The sequence below is a fragment of the Brachycentrus maculatus genome, unplaced genomic scaffold (genome assembly GCF_059751285.1).
Source record: "Brachycentrus maculatus isolate JH-2025_06_01 unplaced genomic scaffold, ASM5975128v1 h1tg000370l, whole genome shotgun sequence".
NCBI lineage: Eukaryota > Metazoa > Arthropoda > Insecta > Trichoptera > Brachycentridae > Brachycentrus > Brachycentrus maculatus.
In genome coordinates this window covers 1,070,953-1,095,484 of record NW_028281119.1, presented here as the reverse complement: position 1 = coordinate 1,095,484, position 24,532 = coordinate 1,070,953, and the positions used below count along the sequence as shown (strand labels likewise).

Here is a 24,532-nt window from a genome sequence, read left to right as displayed (position 1 = left end):
TAAAGTTATGTACTCCACTTTGTAAATTAACTTCCCTACGGAATCGACGACCTGGGCGTATTGATTAAAAAAATATATAATTATATTATTTATGTATGGGTTATAATAATGACAATATTCAATAACTGTTAGATAATTATGAGTTTTTATAAGAGAAAGAAAGTATGTTCAAGGTTTGTATAAACATTATGTAAATGGCAAAGAATCAATCAATAAATAAAAAAAATAAACAGGATATAGGAGAGAAATATTTTTCATAGGGTACATATGATAATGTTAATTAAGGTGTTTTGGTTGAAGGAGATTGCTGTTATTTGTATAATAAAATGTAAAATAAAATGGGGGAGAGTAGTGAACAGAAATTGGAGAATACCAACAATAGGTTGATCATTCCGGATTGCATACTGGTGCAGTTATTGGAATAAGCTGTACAAAAATATGCTTTTGCCGAAGAAACAATATTCTTCAATACGCAAAGATATGTTTTCTCATTATGTAAATAGTAAAGTTAAATTTAATAAAGATAAAAGAACAGCAATAATAAAAATGTGGGAAAGTAATTACATAAAAAGAGAAAATATGATAAAATAAACAATTGGAGGTTGTAATATTAATTTTACAAGTAAGTAGATACTTTAATTGAATTTATTAGCCATAAACAAAGTTACCATAGATAATGTACAAATATTTTACTATCGGGCAACCCAATTCGTTCTTCGTGTTCCTGTAAAAATGGTGAGTTGACGTGCCGAATTTCGTTTATTCTAATCTGGAGATATTATTTCAATCAATGGACTTAATCATCTTTATTTGAATCCGCCGTTTTAGTGTAAAATTCCATTGCTACAAATGCAATCTCTTGGTGCAGAACTATATCTGTAATATTTGATTTACATGTGCATGGTAGTGTTTGTTGGTTACTTATACAAATGTTTATTTTCCGTAGTCGACCGCTAAAAAGAAGACCAGGAAGTTGAGGGGTCACGTCAGTCACGGCCATGGTCGTATTGGTAAGTAATTATCACTCAAATATCTTAATTATCCGCGAAATGTCAAAATATTTATTGAAAATGTCTAACCTCGATAAAATGAACGGACGGACCTGTCATTTAAACTCTCACTTTTACTGCTCGCTTGTCTTGTATTATAAAACTTCGAACAGTAAGCAATATTTCGCTTATTATGTATGATTTTTAAATAATTAATCATTGTTTACTTTTTAGGCAAGCACCGTAAGCATCCCGGAGGTCGCGGTAATGCCGGTGGCATGCATCACCACAGGATTAATTTCGACAAGTACCATCCCGGTTACTTCGGAAAGGTAATTTGTCAATCGATCAAATACTTTGTAATAAACAGAAGATTGTGAATATAGAAACGGTTGTGTTCAAATGCTATGTATTGCAGCAGAGTGAAAAAAAATCATCCGAAAGTCTAGACATTTTAGATAAATATATAGTGGTAAAATATAAACTTCCAGTTGCGATGATTTTGTATGACATGCACGAAGAGCTGTCATAAAAAAAAAAATAAGATAATTTGGACACCATTGCGAAGTGCCAGATGCGTCATTTATAAAAAAAACACGCCACACATTGTAAAATATTCTATATTATAGTCAGCTCTCAATTTGTCCCATTCAACAGCGTCGTAACTGTTATGTCATATGTTATGAAATGTATTCGAGTGTTTTTTCCCACCCTGAAATATTGTAGCGTAATTCAGTAATTTGTGAAATGTATTGCATTCTAAAATAATATTTTTTAACTTTCATGAAGAGAAATAGAATCAAAGAGATAGTTAAGAAGAATGTAAAACAAATGAGCACCTTGTATTTAGTCAGCAGATTGTCAACAATAGGGTTATTTGATGATGAGTTTGTGAACGGGCGGTCGGAATGCATCGTACAAATGCTTTTTACAATGTCGATTGTTCACTTCTGAATAAATAAAATACCAAAAAGTTAATATTCAAGAATTATTTTCTCATTCTTTATTGATTTATTTTGTTTATTTGTAGGTTGGTATGAGAAATTACCATGTAAAGAAGAATAAGTTCTTCTGCCCGACTCTGAACCTTGACAAGCTGTGGTCGTTGGTCAGCGAAGAGACCAGGACCAAGTACAAGGCTAATGCATCTGGCAAGGCACCAGTGATCAACATTGTCAAGTCTGTAAGTAGCTACCCCTTGTTTACCTCTCAGTGAATAAGTCAATTGAAATACAGTAAAAGAAAATTGATTTAAAATTGAATGGACCATAATTTAAAGGTGGTGTTTTGCATTTCTAATTTGCAAATTCAACAAATTGTGCTGCACTCATTTCGAAATGTAATGTAGCAATGTTTCCAAATAAAAATAAATAAATATCTGAATGAAATTGAAATTTTTTGTCTAAATCCTTTTTTGTTTTTATCTTGCTATGTAATTTTGAATTTTAAGCAAATTCTGAATTAATGACAGTTTTGTATGAAAAATGTTTAATGGTTTAAAAAAATGTTTTGAAATATGAGCTCTTACTGCAGTATAAATGTCTCATATCTTCTGGTTTCTTTTCTGTACTTAATGGTGTCTATTAAACTATAAGATTTAGTACTTAACTTACTTAAAACTTTAGAATCTGGTATTCAGGTTTGAGCCTTCATGATGAGTGGTTTCAATGATTGAATTAATGTATTATAGTTAAAGCTCGTTAGTTGGAAAGACATGACAACCAAATTGAATAATAATAAATAAAGCTAACTCCCACCCATGTTAAATTTTGTTTAGAAATTTTGAATTAAACATGATGAATATTGAACGGGCGGTCAGAGAGCATCGTACAAATGCAAAAAAAATGTTGATTCGTTCTTTCCTGATTTTATATTGTTTGTTTATTTTTTTGCATTACAGTTTGATATTACAACTATTTTATCTGTATTTTTTTTAACAGGGTTACTACAAGCTTTTGGGGAAGGGAGTCCTGCCAAACCAACCTGTTATTGTCAAGGCTAAATTTTTCTCAAAAACAGCCGAGAGGAAGATTAAGAAGGTTGGAGGAGCGTGTGTATTAACTGCATAAGATTTTAATAAGAAATAATAAAACCAGAAAACCATTATTGAATTTCATTCATTTATCCTCCTAACATTAGTAGGTCTGGGGAAAAGTTGACTCAAAATAGTGTTGAGAAGTGCCTAATTACATAGTTTGAAGCAGATATTAATGGTTATACCCATTCTTACATCCCTATCCGCACCCAGATGATGCATAGGGCACTTACATTGGAGTTTTTTGCGATGTCAATTTGGAACTCTAGTTACGAGAAGAACTGGGAATCAGTCCTGCTCTCCAAATGATTGGATATGTTCATTATTATTAATGGATATAAAATATACAATATTATCACATAATTGAATATATATAATATATACAATATTATCACATAATTGACACATTCTTTCATTTGTAAGCTCTCAGGAGCATATATATGTTTCGGCGCAATAGTTCTAACAACTTGAACTATGACCCAAAGTGCTCGTTAGGGGCAGGGCAGGGATATATTGGGGAATTTTTTTTATTAGACCCAACCCCTTATGAGATTGACACGAAGGAGACTGCACACATTTGTCTTGTACTGTCATAGCGACCTGTTAAATAAACCAAAGGCATCTTGATTGCGAGTTATTATTACCGATACTTTAGCCGTAATATATGGTTGATTTGAGTTTTTTTATTATTTAGCAGAGACCCTTATTTATAAACTATAGATGCTGCCGAGAGCTTGCACATGAAAGAGTGTGTCAAATATCTTCCAATTATGAGATAAGGATATAGCAAATATAAATAATGCATTATTTTACTAAGGAACAAACTTCAAATAATGGCTGGTGTAACTGACGTTACTCGCGCTATGCCACTGGGGGGCCCGTCGTCTGTAGCACAGCTATGGCTCTGCCGTTGTAAGGGGCAGAGACTCACCGCAGCTCAGTCCGGTCGGCGGAGCCGAACAATATCCACTGGCCCTGAAAAGGGCCTACGACTTGGGTATCGGTCTAATGGATACCAGACTGAGGTACGGAGAGCAGGATCACAGGGAGATCGCACTGACTCGTGTGTTCAAGCGTACTCACTAGCCTTGAGAAAGGCTTTCCAACGGTCCGTTGTTGGTGCAGTGAGACGGCGAGTCAGGCGAAGTCCAGCGGCGAATTCTTGAGGCGAAGGAGCGACAGGAATGGAGAAATATAAAGACTGAGTTGGTTTTTACACACTGCTTTATTCAAATTTAGGTTTCTACAGCCGGCACGGTTTTATGCCGTGTCGGCGCTGTATAACGGTAAAGTACTGTTACTCGGATAACGGGACTATACCGTTATCCGAGCTTTGTCCGTACGGGCCCCTCTCTGCGGGCGACCGCGCTCCCCGCTTTCCCTTCCGGGCGAGCGGAGCTCAGTCGACCAATTTGTCCCGTACGGACCACATCAAATTACATGTATGAGCTCACATACTAGAGGATACAGGCTTATTTTAATTTATACATTTTATTAATATTATAAACGCTTTTTTATTCTTAACATTAATTGCTCAGGGCCAGACGTCCGCAACAGCTGGATTGGTGTTATTTTATCTGTTTAGTTGAATATTAATCCCTCCTTAGTGTCATTTTATCCGCCTCTGGTTAGCGTGTTTAGCTACCGTGCTGGAAGTCCTGGGTTTGATTCCCAGGGGGGGGGGGTTAAAAATAAATATTAGTGATTTTATACTCATTTATTTAATATTACCCTGGACTGGCCGCTGAAGCGCAAGAGTGATCACCTTGCCTTCATGTAAGTACTGATCAAGATAACACTGTCAATATAAGCTACCATTAGGCGCGGATAAGGGTTAGAAGAAGACGAGTTTCAATTACATGAGTTCCAAAATTTGAGTTATTTGGTTGTCGATCATGGGTAAAGATGGTGAATGTTCTTTTAACCCTTTTCCACACCCAATGGTGCATAAGGCATTGCATCATATTGAAGCAGTGTTATCTTGATCACCACTTATATAAAGGCAAGGTGATCACTTCTGCGCTTTAGGGACCAGTCTATGGCAATATTAAATAAATATTTGTGCAAAATCACTAATATTTATTTTCACCCCCCCCGGGAATCGAACCGGTAGCTAAACATGCTAGCCATTACAATACGGAGGCTGACTACATTGGTGAATGTTACATGTGTTTTAATGTAACATTCACCAGTGTAGCATTGACAGGTCGTAAGCCCTGTAATTATCCTGACTTTATTCTTCGCTATCTCAATTGTAAAAATGTAAAAATAACTCATAAGTTGAAAACAATTTGGACACACTAAAAATGTGAATATGTATTTAACTTTTAATTGTTTTGTACAGGATTTTTATCAAGTCCTATTGTAAAGGATAAACTGGGAGTCCGGAACGGATGAATCTAATTTACATTTGACAGATGAGGATGTTTTACAGAGCAAATTGAGTTGGTAACCAAAGAATCTTCTGAAGTTAATAATATATATTTGAGCTAACTTTTGTATGAATATGAAAAAGATGTATTCTAGGCAGGAACAAAAAAACAATCAATGAAATACAAAAATTTATTCAAAGAGAAACTTTAGGACAGTTTAATTTACGCTACTTTCTCACATGTGCGGTGGCGGAGGTGGAACTGGCATAAGGGGTGGCGGAGGTGGGACTGGATTGAACATGGGGGGGCGGGGAGGGGGCACCCCCATCATAGGGGGAGGCGGGGGCAGGGGCGGGCGCAGGCCCGGGGGAGGGAGCAGCTTGGCGGGGTGGTGCGCTCGCTGAATTTCCACCATCTTAAAAGCAAATTGCAGGAAGAACTGCTTTGTGTCCTTGTTCCAGTGAGTCCAGAACTTTGTGTCGTGCTTTTCAACCTCCCGACTGGGAACTTTGAATGCGATCGTCTCATAAGGTTCGGCTGCAAAAAGAAGGTACTGCCATTTGCGATCTGGTGGTTCCACTTTTTGTTCGTACGCAGACATAAAGCGATGGCGGGGTTGGATTCCTTCAGAAATTTCTGCAAAACAAGCATAGAATGAGATTAAGGCTAGATTGAATTTTTGTACATTGAGGTACAGCTTTACCATCATCACCAATTCTCCATAGATTTAAATCATCATACACAAATGAAAAGTTTCATTTGAGTGTGAGATTTTTAGAAAAAAAATCACTGCAATTATAGAAAGAGTAGAAAATAATTGAGGGCGCTGATGTAGTTCTTATAATAACTTGACAGCAACACTTATATAACTAAATAATAATCACAAAAACTACTCTCATAAAATAGCCATCCCGCAGCAATAAAAAAACATTTTTTTTTTATGTTCTCATTGTAAACATTGCTTGTAGTTCTGATTTATTAATTTTCTAGTCTTTTTTGACAGATTGTATTTCAGGTATTTCGATGGCTTGTTTTGATCTGAATTTTTTTTACCTTTCTGATGCTCGACTGGGAAACTGGCATCACGGGTTCGATTCCCGCCAATTACAAAATGATTTTAATAAATATTTATTAAACTGGTCTCGGTGTTTACGATGTATTTTTTACTTTTATCGTCTATCCTTACTATCCTACCCGCAGATAAGCCTCTAAAATAGAGGCTTGGCGAATTGTTCCTTTAAAAAATAAAAAAAGGAAATGATTACGATAGGAAATAACTATATCTAAAAAAAAATATAACTGCCTACTCCAGGACTCAAACTAATGAAAGAGCTGCAGACGAACGAAGATCTAGCAGTAAGCACTTACTTTTTTCTGAGAAATAATTATAAAACAGTGTTTTCATTTTTACTATTATAATAAGTATATTTTGATTACATTCATTCATATTTTGAATAGTATTTTTCTTTGGGTTGGCATCAAAACAAATGCAATGGCAATAATGGGAAAAAGGAGATAATCAGATATTGTTTCCAACTGACCTGGATAATCAACTTGGAACAGAAGACTCTGCTGGCTACTTTCCGGATCTCTCTGTTTTGTGACTCTGTAACCGGGTCGTCCAATTTTCACAAACTTTTTTGGTTCTATACGGGGTTTTTCAGGGGCCAGTTGTTGAGGAGCTTCCTTTGCTTCCAAGGCTACTCTCCGGGCCAAATTAGCTTGATGCTTCTTTCCCTGGGTGTGTGCCAAGTAACTTCCTTCATTGTTGTGTAGTGTAAGACACAGTTTACACTCATACGTTCCTGCGAATCAAATAATTCATTTACAAATTGTGACAGTTTGAAGTTAATGAATTATAGTCAACTTGATTAACGAAATACCTAAATGATTTTTCATAAAATAGGGGTCTTTGTTAAGGTCGATTGTCTCCAGAGCAAGGAGTCTCAATCTTTCTCTTCGGTCTCGATTGCTCTCTGACCAGCTAGCGACTCCTCCACCTCCGGTCTTACCGCCGGGGCGGTTTTGGAAGTCCATTATTAAGCTGTGGAAAAAAATCTAATTATTCCTTATAATTAATTTGCCAAATTACGAATAATACAACCAACAATACTTTTCTTATAATTAAATATGGTATGTGTTCCATATTATTTTTGATGGTTATTCGAGTACATGAAGTAATAAAAAATATATATAATAGAAGGATTTAAAAGATTATAAATCGCATATGTATAAAATGAGTAATCTACAGTATAATATGTAATATAAATTGTTCAGTTACCTAAAACAACAAACACTGTACAACTTAACCTAACCCGCACTTAAGTCAACGAAAATCAAACAAAATTGACGCAAACCAGCATACGCTTGTAGATCCAGAGAAAAAAATCATAATTCTACAATCATAAATGTATCCAATAGAAGGAATTAAAGTGGATGATTGGTACCTACCAAGCATAGACAATATAAAGAAGTTGACCGTAATATATTTGATTTGTGGATGTGAAGATGTTTGCAGAGGATATATTCAGTGGTTGGATTCATCCGGTTCGCTAGAACCGGTGCCTAAAAATTTAAGAGTTTGCCGAACCAGTCTTTAACCCCTTGTAACCGATTGAGATCATGTATTGGAGCACGCTCGGCTAACTTGGTCCGCCACGTTGTAAAAATATTTGAACGTCACGAAGAGAAAAAATATTGATATGATAGGTCTCCCATTAGATATATTAGATATCTGGATATATTAAGAAAATGTAACCACACAGTTTATGACACTAGGATTAAAAAAGGAAAATCGAAGCATGTAGACGACAACCTAAAGGCAATTTGGAAGTATTTCAATAAAATTAATTGTTATTTATTTTCATTTATGTACTCTGTTCATTTTAATTTTTTGTATATGTATATATATATATATATATATATATATATATATATATATATATATATATATATATATATATATATATATATGTAATATATATATATATATAAACATATATATATATATATATATATATATATATATATATATATATATATATATACATATATATATATATATATATATATATATATATATATATATATATATATATATATATATATATATATATATATATATATATATATATATATATATATATATATATATATATATATATATATATATATATATATATATATATATATATATATATATATATATATATATATATATATATATATATATATATATATATATATATATATATATATATATATATATTTATATATATATATATATGTATATAAATATATATATATATATAAATATATATATATATATATATATATATATATATATATATATATATATATATATATATGTAATATATATATATATATATATATATATATATATATATATATATATATATATATATATATATATATATATATATATATATATATATATATATATATATATATATATATATATATATATATAAATATATATATATATATATATATATATATATATTTATATATATATATGTAATATATATATATATATATATGTAATATATATATATATGTAATATATATATATGTATATATATATATATATATATATATATATATATATATATATATATATATATATATATATATATATATATATATATACATATATATATAATATTATAATTTGTGTTCTACAACATTGTTACATTACTTTTAATTGATTTTTGAATCTGTACGTTCTATCATAATTGGAGCTTTCTCAGTTGTTTTATGAATGTTCTGTTTTTGAGCAGAATAAAAACAAATAAATGTAAATACTATTTTTAAAGGTTGGGGGGGGGAGGGGTAGGGGTAGTACCCAAATGGCGAACCAGTTCTTGAAAATTTTGAATCCCATCACTGGGTATATTCCAGAATGAACAACATCAATCCGCAGAATGCAGATATAAGCCACTGTTATTGCAGTTCTCACTTGTTTAGAATAAATGTCCGGGATACTGCCATATGTGAGTATCGTCTTGAATAGGAGGACCTGATTCACATATTTTTTGGGTGCCCGTTAAATAACGGCTTCTCAAGCTTTCTATCAGTACTTTCAAGCAATTAACATTCCATTTCTTACTCACATCTTAACCTTATTTACCTCCCCTAATAAACTTCCATGTGAAATAATGTATACTTCATATATTATACTTCATCGTATAATTTTGTTAAATGTGTGTTATAAATGTAAGATGACTTACTTATCAAACTAACAATCCAAATAGAACCTACTCCTCTAACGGGAATGCTAATATTTTAAAATCAAATGTAAAAGAAAAATAACTTGATACTGGCTAGAACACTAGAAGAATAAAAAGCCATAAAAGAAGAAAATGATTTTTTCCAGTATATTCATTATTTTAGTCTATGCATCTTTATCCATTATCTTTGAATCTCGTCTGTCAGATTGCGATACACGTTAAATTTTTGATACTCTTCAAAACGTAGTCTTTTAAACCAATTTAAGAAGATGCCTAATTTTACTGATGTGTTTTTAGAATTCCAAGAACATATTAACAGTGACCAAAATATACGAGAAGTAAAATATCACGTTACAATTGATTATTTCTGATCTATTATCTAAATTGAAACATAAATTAATATTTCTTAATTTTAGGTGTTAAAAAACATCATTAAGAATATTGAGCAAACGTCCAGGGAGATAAATACTATCCTTCAAGTTATTCATAACGATGAAGCTCGAAGTAAGTAAATAATTTCATGGCATATATAAAACTGTATTTTTAAATCAGTGGGAGGGAAAAAAACTTCAAAGCTTTATAATAACTTCTTATTTTGGTGAGGTGTCTGGATTTAGATGTTGTAATCTATTATCTTAGCGGCGTAAAACAGCTGCTGCACTCCTAAACCCGTCCAGTTCATCCATGACAACACTCTTCTTCTCGCCCCTCGCCTTCTTTCCTCGGGAAGGTAGGTGAGGAGTAGGAAGAAGAATAGTATAAATTCCCGAATTAGCAATCCTTTTAAAAGCATAAAGAAAATAATAATTTGCACAACTTTAAACATTTCCTAAATTATGCATTCCAACAAACCGCTGTCCAAGAGTGCGCCTGTGATCTCAGGGAGGATTTCCAGACATAGTATTTTAAATTTGTGTTTTAGTTTCAGAAGCCTGCGGCAAAGCCAGAGATTTATTTGAAGATGTCAGAACTGGGTATGCCAGTTTAGCTAAAGCCTTTCCAGCAGAAGACTATTACAGGTGAATTATTAAATTAGAAATAACTTCAATAAAAAAACATCCTACCGCTTTTAAACTAACCGCTCCCTCAGACAAATGTGTGGAAAATCATTGTGTGACCGGATTAAAAACAAAGATATAAGAAAGGAATGTAAGGCAAAGGGATCATTGAAAAGATTAAGAAGAGTTTTTTTTAAAGGTGGTATGTATATGTGGAGCGATTTCAAGCCCCTTTGAAATTTTTCTTCATATCTGTACCCAGTGGTGCATGGGCGCACTGTATTAGCTTGATGGTGTGTAACCACGTCGACATGAAGTCCAAACTTTCTGTCTCTCGTCGTAAATGATTGAATGTTTTAGATACCGGGATCATTGGAGATATGTGACTCAGCGACTCTGTTTCTCAGCCGCTTTGATTGTTTGGTTGGAAGTAGGTATACTAATCTCTCGTGAAACAGCTGCATCAATATTAGGAAGTAAGTTTTTTTTTTTTACTAAAATATCTAACAAATTATTTAACACTAAGTCTATTCTGAAGCAACATCTGGCGAGATTCTTGCTGTTTTTCTTAACCAGATTTTTTTTCGGTTGCATTTAATACTCATTGTGAATTTGCACACGAATGGGCGGTTGGATTTTGAATAAATACTATTTTAAAAATGAAGTGATATGGATATTGAAAATACAGGTACAATGGTGAACATTATACAGGTGTATAAAGTGATCATGTTAGTAGCCGGTGGCAGGTTAAGCTGTGTTCCCTTCCAATAAAATTATCTCTGCGAGACATTTGTAAATACATCTCGATGATCAGGGTATAAATTCAGTATTCCTATACTTGTAAAGATTTGAATTCACTCAAAATATTGTCACTAACTTTTTTAAATATGTTTTAGTACAACCTAAAGAAGATGGCTCAGGATTTCACCTAGACATAGAGGATTTCTTAATGGGACTCTTGGAATTATCGTCGGAACTGGTATAATTCCTTTTAATTTAGATTAAAAACAACCAGACTGGAACAATCTCGAAGGGTGAAAAGCCATGAAATAAAAATAAGAAATTTAATCAATTCCTTAAGCTATCATATTCATATTATGATGAAACTTATTTTTTAATGTTTTATTTAGCAGTCACAAGTGAAAGGATGTTTCTGCCAGTGTTGAGTTTTATTTTTATTTGCAAACAAAAGTGAGAAAAAAAAATCATTTTTGAAATGCATTCCGCTTTAACAATTTAGAGATTATGACAGCAATTCTAGTATGTATTAGGATCGGAAACAAGGGTGAATACTTGGGTGGGGAGTTCAATTCCTGCCCGTATTAAGCTGTTTAGGAAATTCTCCTGTATTGTGAGAGGACACTGGAATAAAGTTCACATCCAATATATCCGGTCAACATTCATAATATGGTGATGTAATTCACTTTATCTTAAAGAGATGCAGAGGCAATACTTTGCAATGAGAATTAAAACACCCAGGTTTTATAAAACAAAAAATGATCTTCAATCAATAATTTTGCAATCTATTTATCAGAAAATAATTACATATTTTATTTCACTTGGTTTAAAAAAAAGCTATAGCCATTATTATAAGATGTGAGAGAAGTCTTTAAATATGTTTTTGATTTTCAGGCACGCCTTGCAGTTAATTCGGTTACCAGAGGAGATTATAATAAACCGTTACAAATTTCTCAGTTTGTGATGGAACTCAATGCTGGATTCAGGTATTTAAGACATAAAAGGTCCTTGATGTGCATAAACGTTAGAGCAAATGAAGTATTTTATACATGATTCTATTTCTTTGAATTTGTGGAATAGAGATTTATCCGCCTCCGTAGTGTAATGCACACGAAAGAATAGTAAAACAAATTTATGGGGCGAATGTACCTGGAAATAGGAGCAGGGGAAGACTAAGGAAAACTTGGCATAATAAAGTTTATCAGATACTTGATAAACTTTACAGATAAGTGGTCAGGTCAGAAGTTGAATTAATCAGCGTTTGTATGTTTGAGGGAGATGCATGAATGTGGTTGAGGCGAAGCATGTTTCAGTGGTTTTATTCTCTCTGCCAACCCAGCAGCGTGACAGTTAGTTAGCCATAGTGAAAAATGCTCCAAAGTTTTACTTATCTAGATCAAGTTGACGGCTGGTCCTTGGAAGATATCATCCTCCAGATATCGGAATACTTACATTGTTTGTATTTTTTCAGGCTGTTGAATTTGAAGAATGACAATCTCCGAAAAAGATTTGACGCTTTAAAATATGACGTGAAAAAGATTGAGGAAGTGGTTTACGATCTTAGTATTCGTGGGCTGACTCCGGCTACGCAACGCCAGTCAGAGGGGACTGAACAAAATAATACATAATGCTCAAAATAAAGTAATTTTACATTATTAAGCGGACTGCATTATTTATGTACAATTCTAAATCATAATAATTTTATTTTTAATTTTTATGTATCAATGAGAAAATTACATGTTTAAAAAAAATGCACAAATTTATTATTTTTATATGCAAAATATTGTGATACTCAATATATTTAAAAATATGTATGTAATTTGTTTACAGTAATAAAAATGTAACAACATTCCTAATCTACTTATATATATTTTTTCTTAACATTGTTACCCTAGTAAATGCTATATCGCTCACTCCTTTCAAGAACGTCATAAATCAAAAATTGACAATTTTCAGTTGTGCATGTTTTCGGAATGCCCAGAAAATGTACTATATCCCAGCAAAAGAGGCATATTTTTAACTTTATATTTGCCCTCTACAGGGCAGAAACTGTGGTTTTTGCATTTTGAAGAAATTTTTTATTTTATTAAAACCCTTATCCGCACCCCAATGGTGCATAGGGCACTGTGTCATATAAACGCAGTGTTATCTTGATCGTTTACACATGAAGGAAAGGTGATCAGCCCTCCGCTTCAGGTACCAGTCCATGTTAATATTGAATAAATATTACAGTGAAAAAATCACTTATATTTATTTAACCCCCCTTGGGAATCGAACCCGGGACCTCCAGAACGGTAGCCGAGCGTGCTGACCATTACACTACAGAGGCGGACACTTTGACGGACTTTTTGGAGAAAAGGTATTGTTTAATTATTTTTTTAAAATAAAGTAAATATTATTGAAATGGAGAAAAAACCTTCAGGTTTTACCTAAAAAAATCTGTTGCACGGCAAAAAGTGGCTTGATATTTATTTTTATTACATTGTATTATATTTTTAAACTTTAAAAACGTTCTCCTGAAAAATCAAGTTTTTTGATTTATGACGTTCTTGAAAGGAGTGAGCGATATGCGTATTTAACATTTACAGGTATCAGATAAGTATTTATTGATTTGGTGTTTCAATTTGTAGAACTCCATTTTAATTTATGTATTAATTTTAAATCAAACACAGATCTACTAAGTTAAACTTAGTAGACTCCAAAATCTGCGTTTGATTAAAAATTAATACATAAACCAGATATTTAAAAAATTACAGTAAATTTAAGTAAAGTTAAAATCAAGTATTTAAAAAATTACTGATATCACTTGACTATCGAATGACAAGAGAGTGCAATTGAAAATGTTTTATTATGTAGTATTTTACAAAAATGGGGCTAAATAAACTATCCAAATTATTTAACAAATTGATTTGACAGTCACTTTGTGGTAATATCTATCTATTTTCAGTTTTACTTAGTAAATATCAATATTTCTTAAAATCTATTGACACATGTTTCGAAACATTCCACATAGGGTGTTTGAAAATGATGCGGAATGCACTGAAACACGTGTCACAATAGATTGGAATAAATAATGGGATTTATCAAGTAAAACTTAAAATATTAAATTATTCTTAAAAATAAATCATTTAGCCTGTTTGAAGAATAAGCCTATAAAAATAATAATGTTAACTCACTGGCACTATATGTAAGCAGTGTTTATTTATTTTTGGGTTTAGCTGAAATTGGAAATGGTGGAATAAAAAAAAACTTTGGTTTTTCATGTTATATTCGTAAAATTACATTTTGATTTAACTTATGGTGCAGGCCTGCCTCGCCCATAGCCCCCCCTCTGAAAAAATAAAACAAAACAATGTTAATTTAAACTTTTTCGCATATTTCATTTTTTTAAACATCTTACAACGTTTTTTAAACTTATACAAGACATTTAGAAGTCGGTTTTTAATCAGCATTATCAAGGAGTTTATAATACTGACAATAAATTTTGAAAAAATAAACCAAATATAAATAAAAGTTATCTTCATTATGTGGCTTAAAATAATAAATTTGGGTAAAAAAAATGCTAGATGCTAGAACAGTGGTTCTTAACCTGGGTTTGATCGAACCCCAGGGGTTTGGTGAGTCAGTCTCCCGGGTTCGGCGGAGGTCAAAACACATACCCGACTTATTGTATGATATATATTATGAAAAATGATTCGACGTACGATATATTCATTTATCCAATAGATCTAGTAATGTTATATGAAGAGTATTCCTTCCAAATAATATATTATATTATTTCTAGCAATAAAATATCATATCAATAATATACTATAAGAATCTAGCAATAAAAATGTTACAAGAGCTCAAACGCTAAAACAATGCACATTACTTACTACGCACTGCACATTTTTTTTTTACTGGGATAAGACTTCAAATAAGTCATAACAAATGCACTAGATCTATTGTCATATAATTATGACAGTAGATCTAGTACAATAATTTATAAATTGTGACAATAGATCTAGCATAATCTATTGTCCATTTATAAGGAATGGTGGAGAACTCACGAATTCAAGGTCAGCTGTGCCAGCACCGACATCAGCCTTCTTATCGGCCTGCTGTGTGGGCGGTGCCCGGCGGTAGTCAGCGCGGTCCTCCCGCGGCCGTCCGCCGGTTCCTTCGGGGCGCGAGCCTCCCACTGTGCGCGCGCGGCTGAGCTCTGAGCGCACCTGCCGCTTCAGCGTGGCGGGCACAATCTCAGGGGGCAGATGCAGGTAGGTCCGCAGGTACTCGATACCCTCGTTCGTCAGATACCTGACAAATGCGCATATTATTATTTTATACTTTCCAACCATTGTATAAGAATTTATATATTAAATGATAAAATCAAATACCAATATTTTTAAGTTATATTTTATTGTTGAAAAACACAAAAAATAAATTTTGTGATGATTGTTTCGCCTAATTATGGCATTTTCAAACAAATGTGAAGATTGAATGGATTGATGGTCCTTAAACAGCTATACAATTCTAGGTACCTATATTAATAGTCAGAATCAGAAATTGCATTTGCAACAACTGACTTGGTACAACAACACAATTTAAAAAATGCAATTTTTTGCTGAGGTATTTGAATTTATGTTTCATTTGACCCCAATCTGTATCCAAGTGGTACATATGGCACTTATCGGATAGAATGACTAGTCATTAATTATATAAGATGGGTCAAGGTGATCAATTCTGTCCTGGGATTCTTGTATAAAGCGGCGGAATAATATTTGGCAGGATACACGGATGAAGTAAATGTAGAAACTCAAAGTGAAACTTCTGCCATATGGGAAAGGAAATTACAAGGAATAAATAATAAGTAGGAAATGGAGAATGCAATGGTAGGACAGTTTAATAGTTGTCTTATATAAGCATCTCTTTATCGATCAAAGAGATGGCTTTGCACATTTTTTGTTCTATTATGTTAAACATTTTTGAATTACCACAGAAATGCTATGGTAAGGCATCAGTTATGACAGTTTAATCATTCATATCTCTCTTAGTTCTTCACAGATTTCTTTTTAGTAGTTAATAAAAAAAAATACAAACAAAAACATGGTGATAATTATTATTACAAAAATCATCAATAATAATCTAAATCTAATCAATTATCCAAATTTTGTTGACTATCTCATTCTTGTTGAAGTTAGGTACTAGTGGAATCATTTTTCACTAAAATTCTTTGGTCAAGTAGATTTAGAAATACGTAAAGTAATGCACATTGTATTGTAAAATATATTTTGATACAAACTATCTATAAACTATGATAAAATAAACAAATAATGTAAATAAAATCAGAAAAGAACGGATCGACATGTATTTTGCATTTGTACGATGCTTTCCGACCGCCCGTTCAATAATCATCATGTTTATTTATCATTTAATCCTTAGAATGTTCATTGTTCATCAATTCCGATAGTAGGCCCTACTTGGGCCTATTGTCAGAAATTATTTGTAAACCTATATTTAAAAAAAATAATTCCATTGCCACATTTCTGCTATTTGGGGTAATGTCTTGATATTTAATTTAGCTTACAGAATTTCTTTGAAACACATCAATCAACATCACACAGGATGTTTTAGTTAAATTTATCAATCATGAAGATATAACTAATACAATTCATCACTATTATGTTTGATACTTTTAAAATAAAAATAAAACAATATGTACAATCAACTGTCTTGTTTGAACATTGCATTACTTGATTTATTAATCAATATGTACATTACAAGCACTTACAGAAACAACTGTTATATTAGAGAGTAAGAATCATTAAATTAAAAAAGAATGAAGTGAAATATCTACAATTTAATTTTTTTTCCAATAATGCAAAATTCAAACATCTATCCACGTTCATCAATGTACAACTCATTGGATTAAGTGAACCTTAAATTTCAAAGAATAAATGTAAGATTGTTACTCTGAGGAAAATAATACCAGCCTAGAGACACTCAAACTAAATCGTTGTATTATTAGTTAAGTGTATGATTTTCTTAAAATATATTGACAGAACAATGTACATACTGAAGAAATTACTAAGGATTTTTTTAATGTGTTACTTAGCAAAGTAAACTTCAAATTTAGTTACAAAACTTACCAGTAGAAATGTCTCCAGGCAAACTGTTCCTTGACATATCCCCTTGATTTCAAGGATTGCATAGCCTTGATGACATGTAGGTTGGGAATTTGTTCCAACTCAGGGTGCTTGGGGGCATGGAAGTCTTTTTTAGCAACCATAACACCTTCTTTGAAGAGGTATTCATAGATCGTAACCCGACTCTGCTTGGGCATCAACATTCTGGAACGCACAAGAATAAAATGTAATAAAAAACTATGAAATAATAGAATTAAGCACAATTTAACTCGCGGCAATACATAAACAAGTAGTAGTCAAATTGACGGATAGCACGAATATTGCACTTCAATTTTATTTGCTTCAGAAAGACTTCAATCAAAACTGATTTGTATTATTGTAAGCTGAAATAGCGGATAGCATTTTTCCTCGATAAATATATCATTTATACAACGGATTGGTTATTAATAAATCGGATAAATCTAAAAGAGTCATACTTGATGTTTTTTGGTTAACTTGGAAAACCGGAAAGAGCTCGGAACGGACTCATCGAATCTATGGACGTAATGTCAAAAAAATGTTACAAAAATAAATCATGTTGATATAGGTACCTACCTAAACAAACAAAAAATTGGCTACCACTACCATCACGCCTTTACGCAGGGGTAGGCAGAGAGGATGGAATGCCATACTCCTCTGTCCTGACATACAGTACTCGCTTCCTTTACGTCTGGTCATACATGCCCTCCGATTACGCATAATTTTGACACCACCAGATTTTTGGTTCTGATTGATATCAAGTCAAGTCTTTTTCGACCGTCCTCATTCTGTTCTTCCGTTCACATTGGCCACATATATTTTCTTAGTCATTCTCTCATAATCCATTCGCTCCACATGTCTATACCTCCTATAAGAACTCTTCTTAATGTTTTCAACTTTTCTTTGTTAGCCTTAGTTTTCCTTTCGTATATCTTCGTTTTTAATTCTGTCATACAATGATTTTACACTTATTCGTCTGAGGGAACGCATTTCAACAACTTCCTTTGCCAGTTCCGTGTTTCACTTCCATACATCTGTGTCGGTACCAGCACTCTATTGTAAACCGCCAGTTTAGCTTCCACGGACATATTTTTATTTGCAATCACTCTGTTAAAAGTACGGTTTATTCTTTTCCCTGCAATTACTATTCTCTCAATATCTTTATTCACTTTTCCATCCTTTGTGAACATGCTTCTTATACAAGTTCACATTGTTCAAAATATCTTAACGCCCTCAGTGATGAGAAACAGAATAAGGAAGTATAGTTTATAATGAATCATAATTTACATTTTTTTACCATTCCGATTCTCTACTTTTTGTTTTGCAAGGGTAGTTAGTCTGGAAAAAACTATAGTCTAAATATATTACATCACAAAAGCCATTAAAAAAGAAGAAGAAAACCTTCAAGAATTTGTTTTCTTTTTATCTATGGTGAATTATTCCTGAAAAGAAACATGGCGGCGTTGGGTCTCACCGGCGGTTTTAAGATCGCCAGTACGTTTTAATTTTGTTTAACCTCCTGTTTTGTTGAAGAAATTGACATTTCCATTCAGTATAATTTGTCACAAATATATATTTTCCCCTCTTTTGTTAATTTTATTGAGAATAACTTGGGTTATATAATCTTGACTTACAGTATTATATCAGCTGTCAAATTCAGATCTGTGTACAATTTTCAAGATTTGTTTTTACTAAAGGTTACATTATTTTAGAAAAACATGCAGGAAGTGTCAGTCTATTGTACATACAGGCGCCTAAATACAGCACGGATTGTGAAAAAAAGTTGAACCCAGCTGCTTGGAAAAGGGGAACAGGAGGTCGAAGCAGTTTTAATGGAATAGTAGCCACAGTCTTTGGGTGTTCAGGATATGTTGGTCGCTACGTTTGTAATCGTCTTGGGAAGATTGGCACCCAGGTATTCAAGCATTGTAGCTATTCACGTATCTTTGATTTCAAGATGAAATATATGGGACACTTGACATTTGTATTTAACCAAATTCATAATTCCAGCTGATCCTCCCTCACCGCTGCGATCATTATGACATGATGCGAATGAAATCAGTTGGAGACTTAGGACAGGTCATTTTCCTTCCTGAATTTAATATTCGTGATGAAAAAGCTATCGAGCAGGCCGTTAAATATTCTAATGTGGTTATTAACCTTATTGGAAAGGATTATGAAACATCCAACTACTCCTTTGAAGATGTACATGTAAAGGGGGCAAGGAGTATTGCCAGGTAAAATAATGTAATTATTAAATTGTCAAAGTACTCGCTCATTAGTATAAGTTTGTTTTACTGATTTTATTTTTGTATTTGTATGTATTGATTGTTGAATTATTTCTTGTATTCATACCTTATTTAATGAAAAACTCGCCTTGTGCAATTTCAAATGAGTGTCCGCCTCCGTAGTGTAATGGTCAGCACACTAGGCTACCGTTCTGGAGGGTTCGATTCCCAGGGAGGGGTCAAATATACATAAATGATTTTTTCACTTATATTTATTAATTTTTGAGGAGAATGGAACCATCCAGACCCCCCCCACATTCCACTGTACGGCCAACCCCATGGTAGACGATTCCCGGGCAGACCACCAAAGAAATGGATCGATAGCTGGGAATCGACATCGCAGGAGGCTAACCCCTCTTAAAATCAGGCCACAGGGCCTAAACCAAGAAGGAGAAGAAGATTTTTTCACTCTTATATTTATTCAATATTACTTGAAGCGGATGGCTGATCACCTATCCTTTCCCAAGATAACACTGCGTTTATTATCCGCACCCCAATAGTGCCCTATGCACCATTGGGGTGCGGGTAAGGGTTTGAAGAAGAGTTAAGTGTGGTTAGTTAAATATTCTGTATCTCTACTATGGGATGGGGTATAAGAAATAGTTATTTGATTATGAAAAAATCTGTAACTGACATCTTTATTGAATAATGTCACCACTAAAGAAAATAAGTGTTTTTTTTTTTTAATTTTGATTGTGCTTTGAGTGTGTTTCTACATATTGACCGTAGCTCATTTTTATTAAACGAAGTATGTTGCTAATAATGTGTCTAAAAAAGCCACTTAGCTCTTGTTAGTAACGGAAACGATGTGTAATAATCAGTGACAGGCGATCAAATCTAAAAAGTGAGTCAGTAATGACTTTTTATATAAGAAGTCGTTATTCAATTAAATTTTGGTTTTGGCAGCGTATTGGTTATTTCTAACTCTTAATATATTTGACCTAAAAAAAAATCAAGCTGGAAAGAAATAAAAACTGCGAAAAAGTAATAAATACAATCCCGATTGGATAACTGAAAAGTAACAGTTGCTTATTAAGCACATCTATAGTCCGCCTCTATAGTGTATGGTCATCGCGTTCGGCTACCGTACTGGAGGTCCCAGGTTCGATTCCGAGGGGGGTGGGGTCAAATAAATTTAAGTGTTTCATTCTAATATTTATTTAATATTATTACCCTGGACTGGTACCTGAAGCGGAGGGCTGATCACCTTTGCTTCATGTGTTAACGACCAAGATAACACTGCGTTTATATTATGCAGTGCCCTATGCACTATCGGGTGCGGATGAGGGTTTGATAAAAAAATGTAGTAATGGATGAATATGACTCCTTTTAGGGCATGTGCAAAGGTGGGAGTAGATCGGTTGATCCATGTGTCATACCTCAATACGGCTGAGAATGCCGAGTCGCCGGTGATAAAGACTGGCAGCCGCTACCGATCCACCAAGTGGCTCGGGGAACAAGTAGTTAGAGAGGAGTTCCCCGGAGTGACCATCATCAAGGCTTCAGACATATACGGGGGAGATGATCGCTTTCTGAGGTGAGTTTGCTAAAACTTTGCTACATTTCAATTCTCAAGGTTATTCTGAACTCAGTTTTAGGTAGATGGTCACACTTTAAAAATATGCATTATTTTTATTTTTTACAAATGTATGTATGAAAATAATCAATATTTAGTTTTTATAATGTTGTAAGTTAAAAATAGTATGCAAAGTTTCACATTTATAATATTTTTTTCAATGTGCTGTTTGAGCAATTCACTAAGAAAATTTCGACGTCATACAATTTCTGAGCGTGGATTGCTAGTAACGCCCTGGATTCCTATATTGACGGCAAGGGTTTGATTCCCAGTGAGTAGATTTTTTTCTTCTTAACACCTTAACGACTGGTCCCACGTTTGTGCGGAAATTTGAACTAACCACTAAATACTGGTCCCGCGTTATCCCGGGTTTATAAGTAGTCGAACTCAGTGACATCTATTGAGTAAATCAAGACATTTGTTCATTCGAAAATAAATTTACGCTACTTAAACCATACATACTTAGACCATAGACATCAACAAATAGAGCCGCTAATAATTTAGCAATGACACCAACATTAAAATAACTCCATCGTTTCTGTGACGTCATTCATTGCCTACTTACGAAAATGAGGTTTTTTCAAAGGCGAATTTTCCAAAAGAAGATGATGAATGAAAATATTAATTATTATCGGCTGTTATAAACACAAAACGAGTCTAATACAATCCTTTATAGGTTGAGTATGTAAAATTAGATATTCCTCCCGTCTGACAAAGATCCATTGATTAGTATTATAAGTTTAGTGTCATTTTATTCTAGGTCTATTACTCATTGGTGGCGGAGGTGGGGCACATACATCCCACTATGGGAGAATGGTTTAAAGACATTCAAGCAGCCTGTGTTTGTGTCAGATGTGGCTCAGGGCATTGTTAGCGCTGCTCGAGATCCTGAAACACGTGGTCAAGTTTACCAAGCTGTTGGGTATGTTAAACTATTGCTCAGTCTGTATTCATCTGTGCGCTTCCGTAGTGTAATGGTCAGCCGCTCGGCTACCGTTCAGGAGGTTCCCGGTCATTTTTTCACTCTAATATTTATTCAATATTAACCCTGGACTGGTACCTGAAGTGAAAAATAACACTGCGTTTATATGATGCAGTGCCCTATGCACCATTGGGGTGCGGATGAGGGTTTGAAGAAGTATTCATATATATATATATATATATATATATATATATATATATATATATTACTTTTTGTTTTATTTTATAATAACCTTGTTGACATTATTTTTTATGTGTTTTATTAGACCAAAACGCTATCAGATGAATGAGTTGGTGGACTGGCTGTACCGAGTTATGCGGAAGGACAAGGATTGGGGCTACCTTCGGTACAACATGCGCTACGATCCATTATTTCCAATTAAGGTTACATTAAATCAGAAATTTTCTCCCGGATATCCTTTGGGCTACCTTCACTGGGAATCTATAGATCGGGTAAGTAATCGTTGCTATTGTAATCAGTTTAAGGTCTTTATTTAATTTCATTAATTGATTCGGCAGTCATTTTGTGGTAAAATCTATCCATTTTTAATTAAAATTTTACTATAATTAAAGAAAACACTTCGTTTTTTACCACTCAAGTGGTAAAAAACGAAGTGTTTTCTTTAATTATTGTAACATGTCTTACCACAAAGTTAATGCCGAAACAATAAATAAAATAAAATTTTACTTATGAAATACCGTTACGGTGTTTGAAAATGATGCGGAATACATAGAAACACGTGTCACAGTAGATTTTAAGAAATAGTGGTATTTACTTAGTAAAATTTTAATTAAAAAAGTCTTTATTCAAATTTTTGACATCTTAGATATGTATACAAACTATGGACGGGAAAGGTATTTCTACCAGTTGGGTCGATTGATGCTTAAGGATGGGAAGGGTATTTTTACCTTCTCGCCTCATTTCAAAGTCAGAAAAGAAGGAATTACATATTTAATGTTTTTATATTAATATTTTGTACCAGTCCCATTGTTGAGATGTTAACTATATGTACATAATTATCAAATCCCGTCGCCAGTGGTCCGCGGGCATAAAAAACACCCATCCAAAATGTGTTAAAATGTAAGAGTGTTGAAATTCTTTATTCAATGTTTGACATAATCTTTATGATTCAATTCTTTAAAACAATAAATTTGAAATTAATAGCATAAATATGAAAATACTTGGTTATTTAATTTATTATGTATGGATATGTTGTTTGAAAATGATGCTGATTGCATCGAAACACAATGGCATAATGGATTTTAAGAAATAGTGGTATTTACCAAGTGAAATTTAAATTACAAATAGATAGATATTACCACAAAGTAACTGCCGAATCAGTTAATGGAAAAAGTTTTTAGAATGTAGCCTAATTTACTGTATGTATAACATTTTTAAAATTTTATCATTTGAAATTTTTTCTCCTCGTTATAAGAGGGAGGAAACTTTTTAAGTAGGATTACCTGTATTGCCAGATATTATGCAAGTCACTAATATTAAAGTATTTGTTCAGGAAACCACAACGGATGTTGTGGTCCCTGGAGTGCCAACGTTGGATGATCTGGGAGTAACGCTGATGGAGATAGAATACCAAGCTCCCTGGGAACTCTATACTCTCCAGGCCTACGCTTACTACATGTCCGAATTGGGAGAGTTCCCCAAACCAGCTCCTCCGCCTACTGTTCCAATATAAAATATCTTATTACTATTTATCTTTCTTGTTTAATAGAAAATAAATTATTTAGAAAATACATTTTTGAATCCTTTCAAAGTGCTTTGGTAGTCGAAAGCGGATGAAAATAAAATTGTACTAAATGTAAATACACATAAAAAATTATTACAAAATATGATTTTTTTTATTGACATAACTACCTGCTCTTTTTTTGTATTATACAATCTATCTATTCTTCTGACCCTTGTTCTCATGCGATGGTGTACAGGAGACTGCATCAGATGGTACAATGTCAACTATCACTAAGCCGATCAGTCTTGCACTTCGAGTCCGGTCTAGGGTCTCATTAAATAAATATAAGAGTGAAAAATCAATTATATTTATTTTAGCTCACTCGAGAATCAAACTCAGAACCTTATGCACTCTTAACATGTTTACTATAATAAGTGGACAAAGATTTTGTACGGATTTTAATTGACCACACGAGCT

At 33.1% G+C, this 24,532-nt stretch overlaps 5 protein-coding genes across 5 annotated transcripts; 3 read left to right on the top strand and 2 right to left on the bottom strand.

Moving 5' to 3' along the window:
• The first annotated feature begins 714 nt into the window (after window positions 1-714).
• Window positions 715-3,092, top strand: LOC148303366 (large ribosomal subunit protein uL15-like). The gene is made up of 4 exons (XM_088270002.1): window positions 715-1,010; window positions 1,224-1,321; window positions 2,020-2,172; window positions 2,930-3,092. Exons 2-4 carry the CDS (start codon window positions 1,268-1,270, stop codon window positions 3,056-3,058), a joined length of 336 nt encoding a protein of 111 aa, XP_088126128.1. The 5' UTR covers window positions 715-1,010; window positions 1,224-1,267; the 3' UTR covers window positions 3,059-3,092.
• Window positions 3,093-4,230: 1,138 nt separating this feature from the next.
• Sf3a2 (splicing factor 3a subunit 2) lies at window positions 4,231-7,734 on the bottom strand. The gene is made up of 4 exons (XM_088269995.1): window positions 7,678-7,734; window positions 7,280-7,440; window positions 6,938-7,201; window positions 4,231-6,032 (listed from the first exon to the last, which is right to left on the bottom strand). The coding sequence occupies exons 2-4, from the start codon at window positions 7,431-7,433 to the stop codon at window positions 5,632-5,634; spliced, it is 819 nt and encodes a 272-aa protein (XP_088126121.1). The 5' UTR covers window positions 7,434-7,440; window positions 7,678-7,734; the 3' UTR covers window positions 4,231-5,631.
• Window positions 7,735-9,835: 2,101 nt separating this feature from the next.
• Window positions 9,836-13,242, top strand: trsn (translin). Its single transcript, XM_088269996.1, has 7 exons — window positions 9,836-9,984; window positions 10,063-10,150; window positions 10,569-10,665; window positions 11,005-11,120; window positions 11,541-11,623; window positions 12,277-12,368; window positions 12,854-13,242. The coding sequence occupies exons 1-7, from the start codon at window positions 9,916-9,918 to the stop codon at window positions 13,008-13,010; spliced, it is 702 nt and encodes a 233-aa protein (XP_088126122.1). The 5' UTR covers window positions 9,836-9,915; the 3' UTR covers window positions 13,011-13,242.
• A 1,390-nt stretch (window positions 13,243-14,632) lies between these two features.
• LOC148303363 (small ribosomal subunit protein eS10-like) lies at window positions 14,633-18,018 on the bottom strand. Its single transcript, XM_088270011.1, has 4 exons — window positions 17,984-18,018; window positions 17,511-17,711; window positions 15,432-15,678; window positions 14,633-14,713 (listed from the first exon to the last, which is right to left on the bottom strand). The coding sequence occupies exons 2-4, from the start codon at window positions 17,708-17,710 to the stop codon at window positions 14,678-14,680; spliced, it is 483 nt and encodes a 160-aa protein (XP_088126137.1). The 5' UTR covers window position 17,711; window positions 17,984-18,018; the 3' UTR covers window positions 14,633-14,677.
• Window positions 18,019-18,963: 945 nt separating this feature from the next.
• Window positions 18,964-24,216, top strand: ND-39 (NADH:ubiquinone oxidoreductase subunit 39). Its single transcript, XM_088270000.1, has 7 exons — window positions 18,964-19,019; window positions 19,238-19,440; window positions 19,536-19,762; window positions 21,147-21,350; window positions 22,150-22,311; window positions 22,637-22,823; window positions 23,885-24,216. Exons 1-7 carry the CDS (start codon window positions 18,980-18,982, stop codon window positions 24,062-24,064), a joined length of 1,203 nt encoding a protein of 400 aa, XP_088126126.1. The 5' UTR covers window positions 18,964-18,979; the 3' UTR covers window positions 24,065-24,216.
• Window positions 24,217-24,532: the final 316 nt, after the last annotated feature.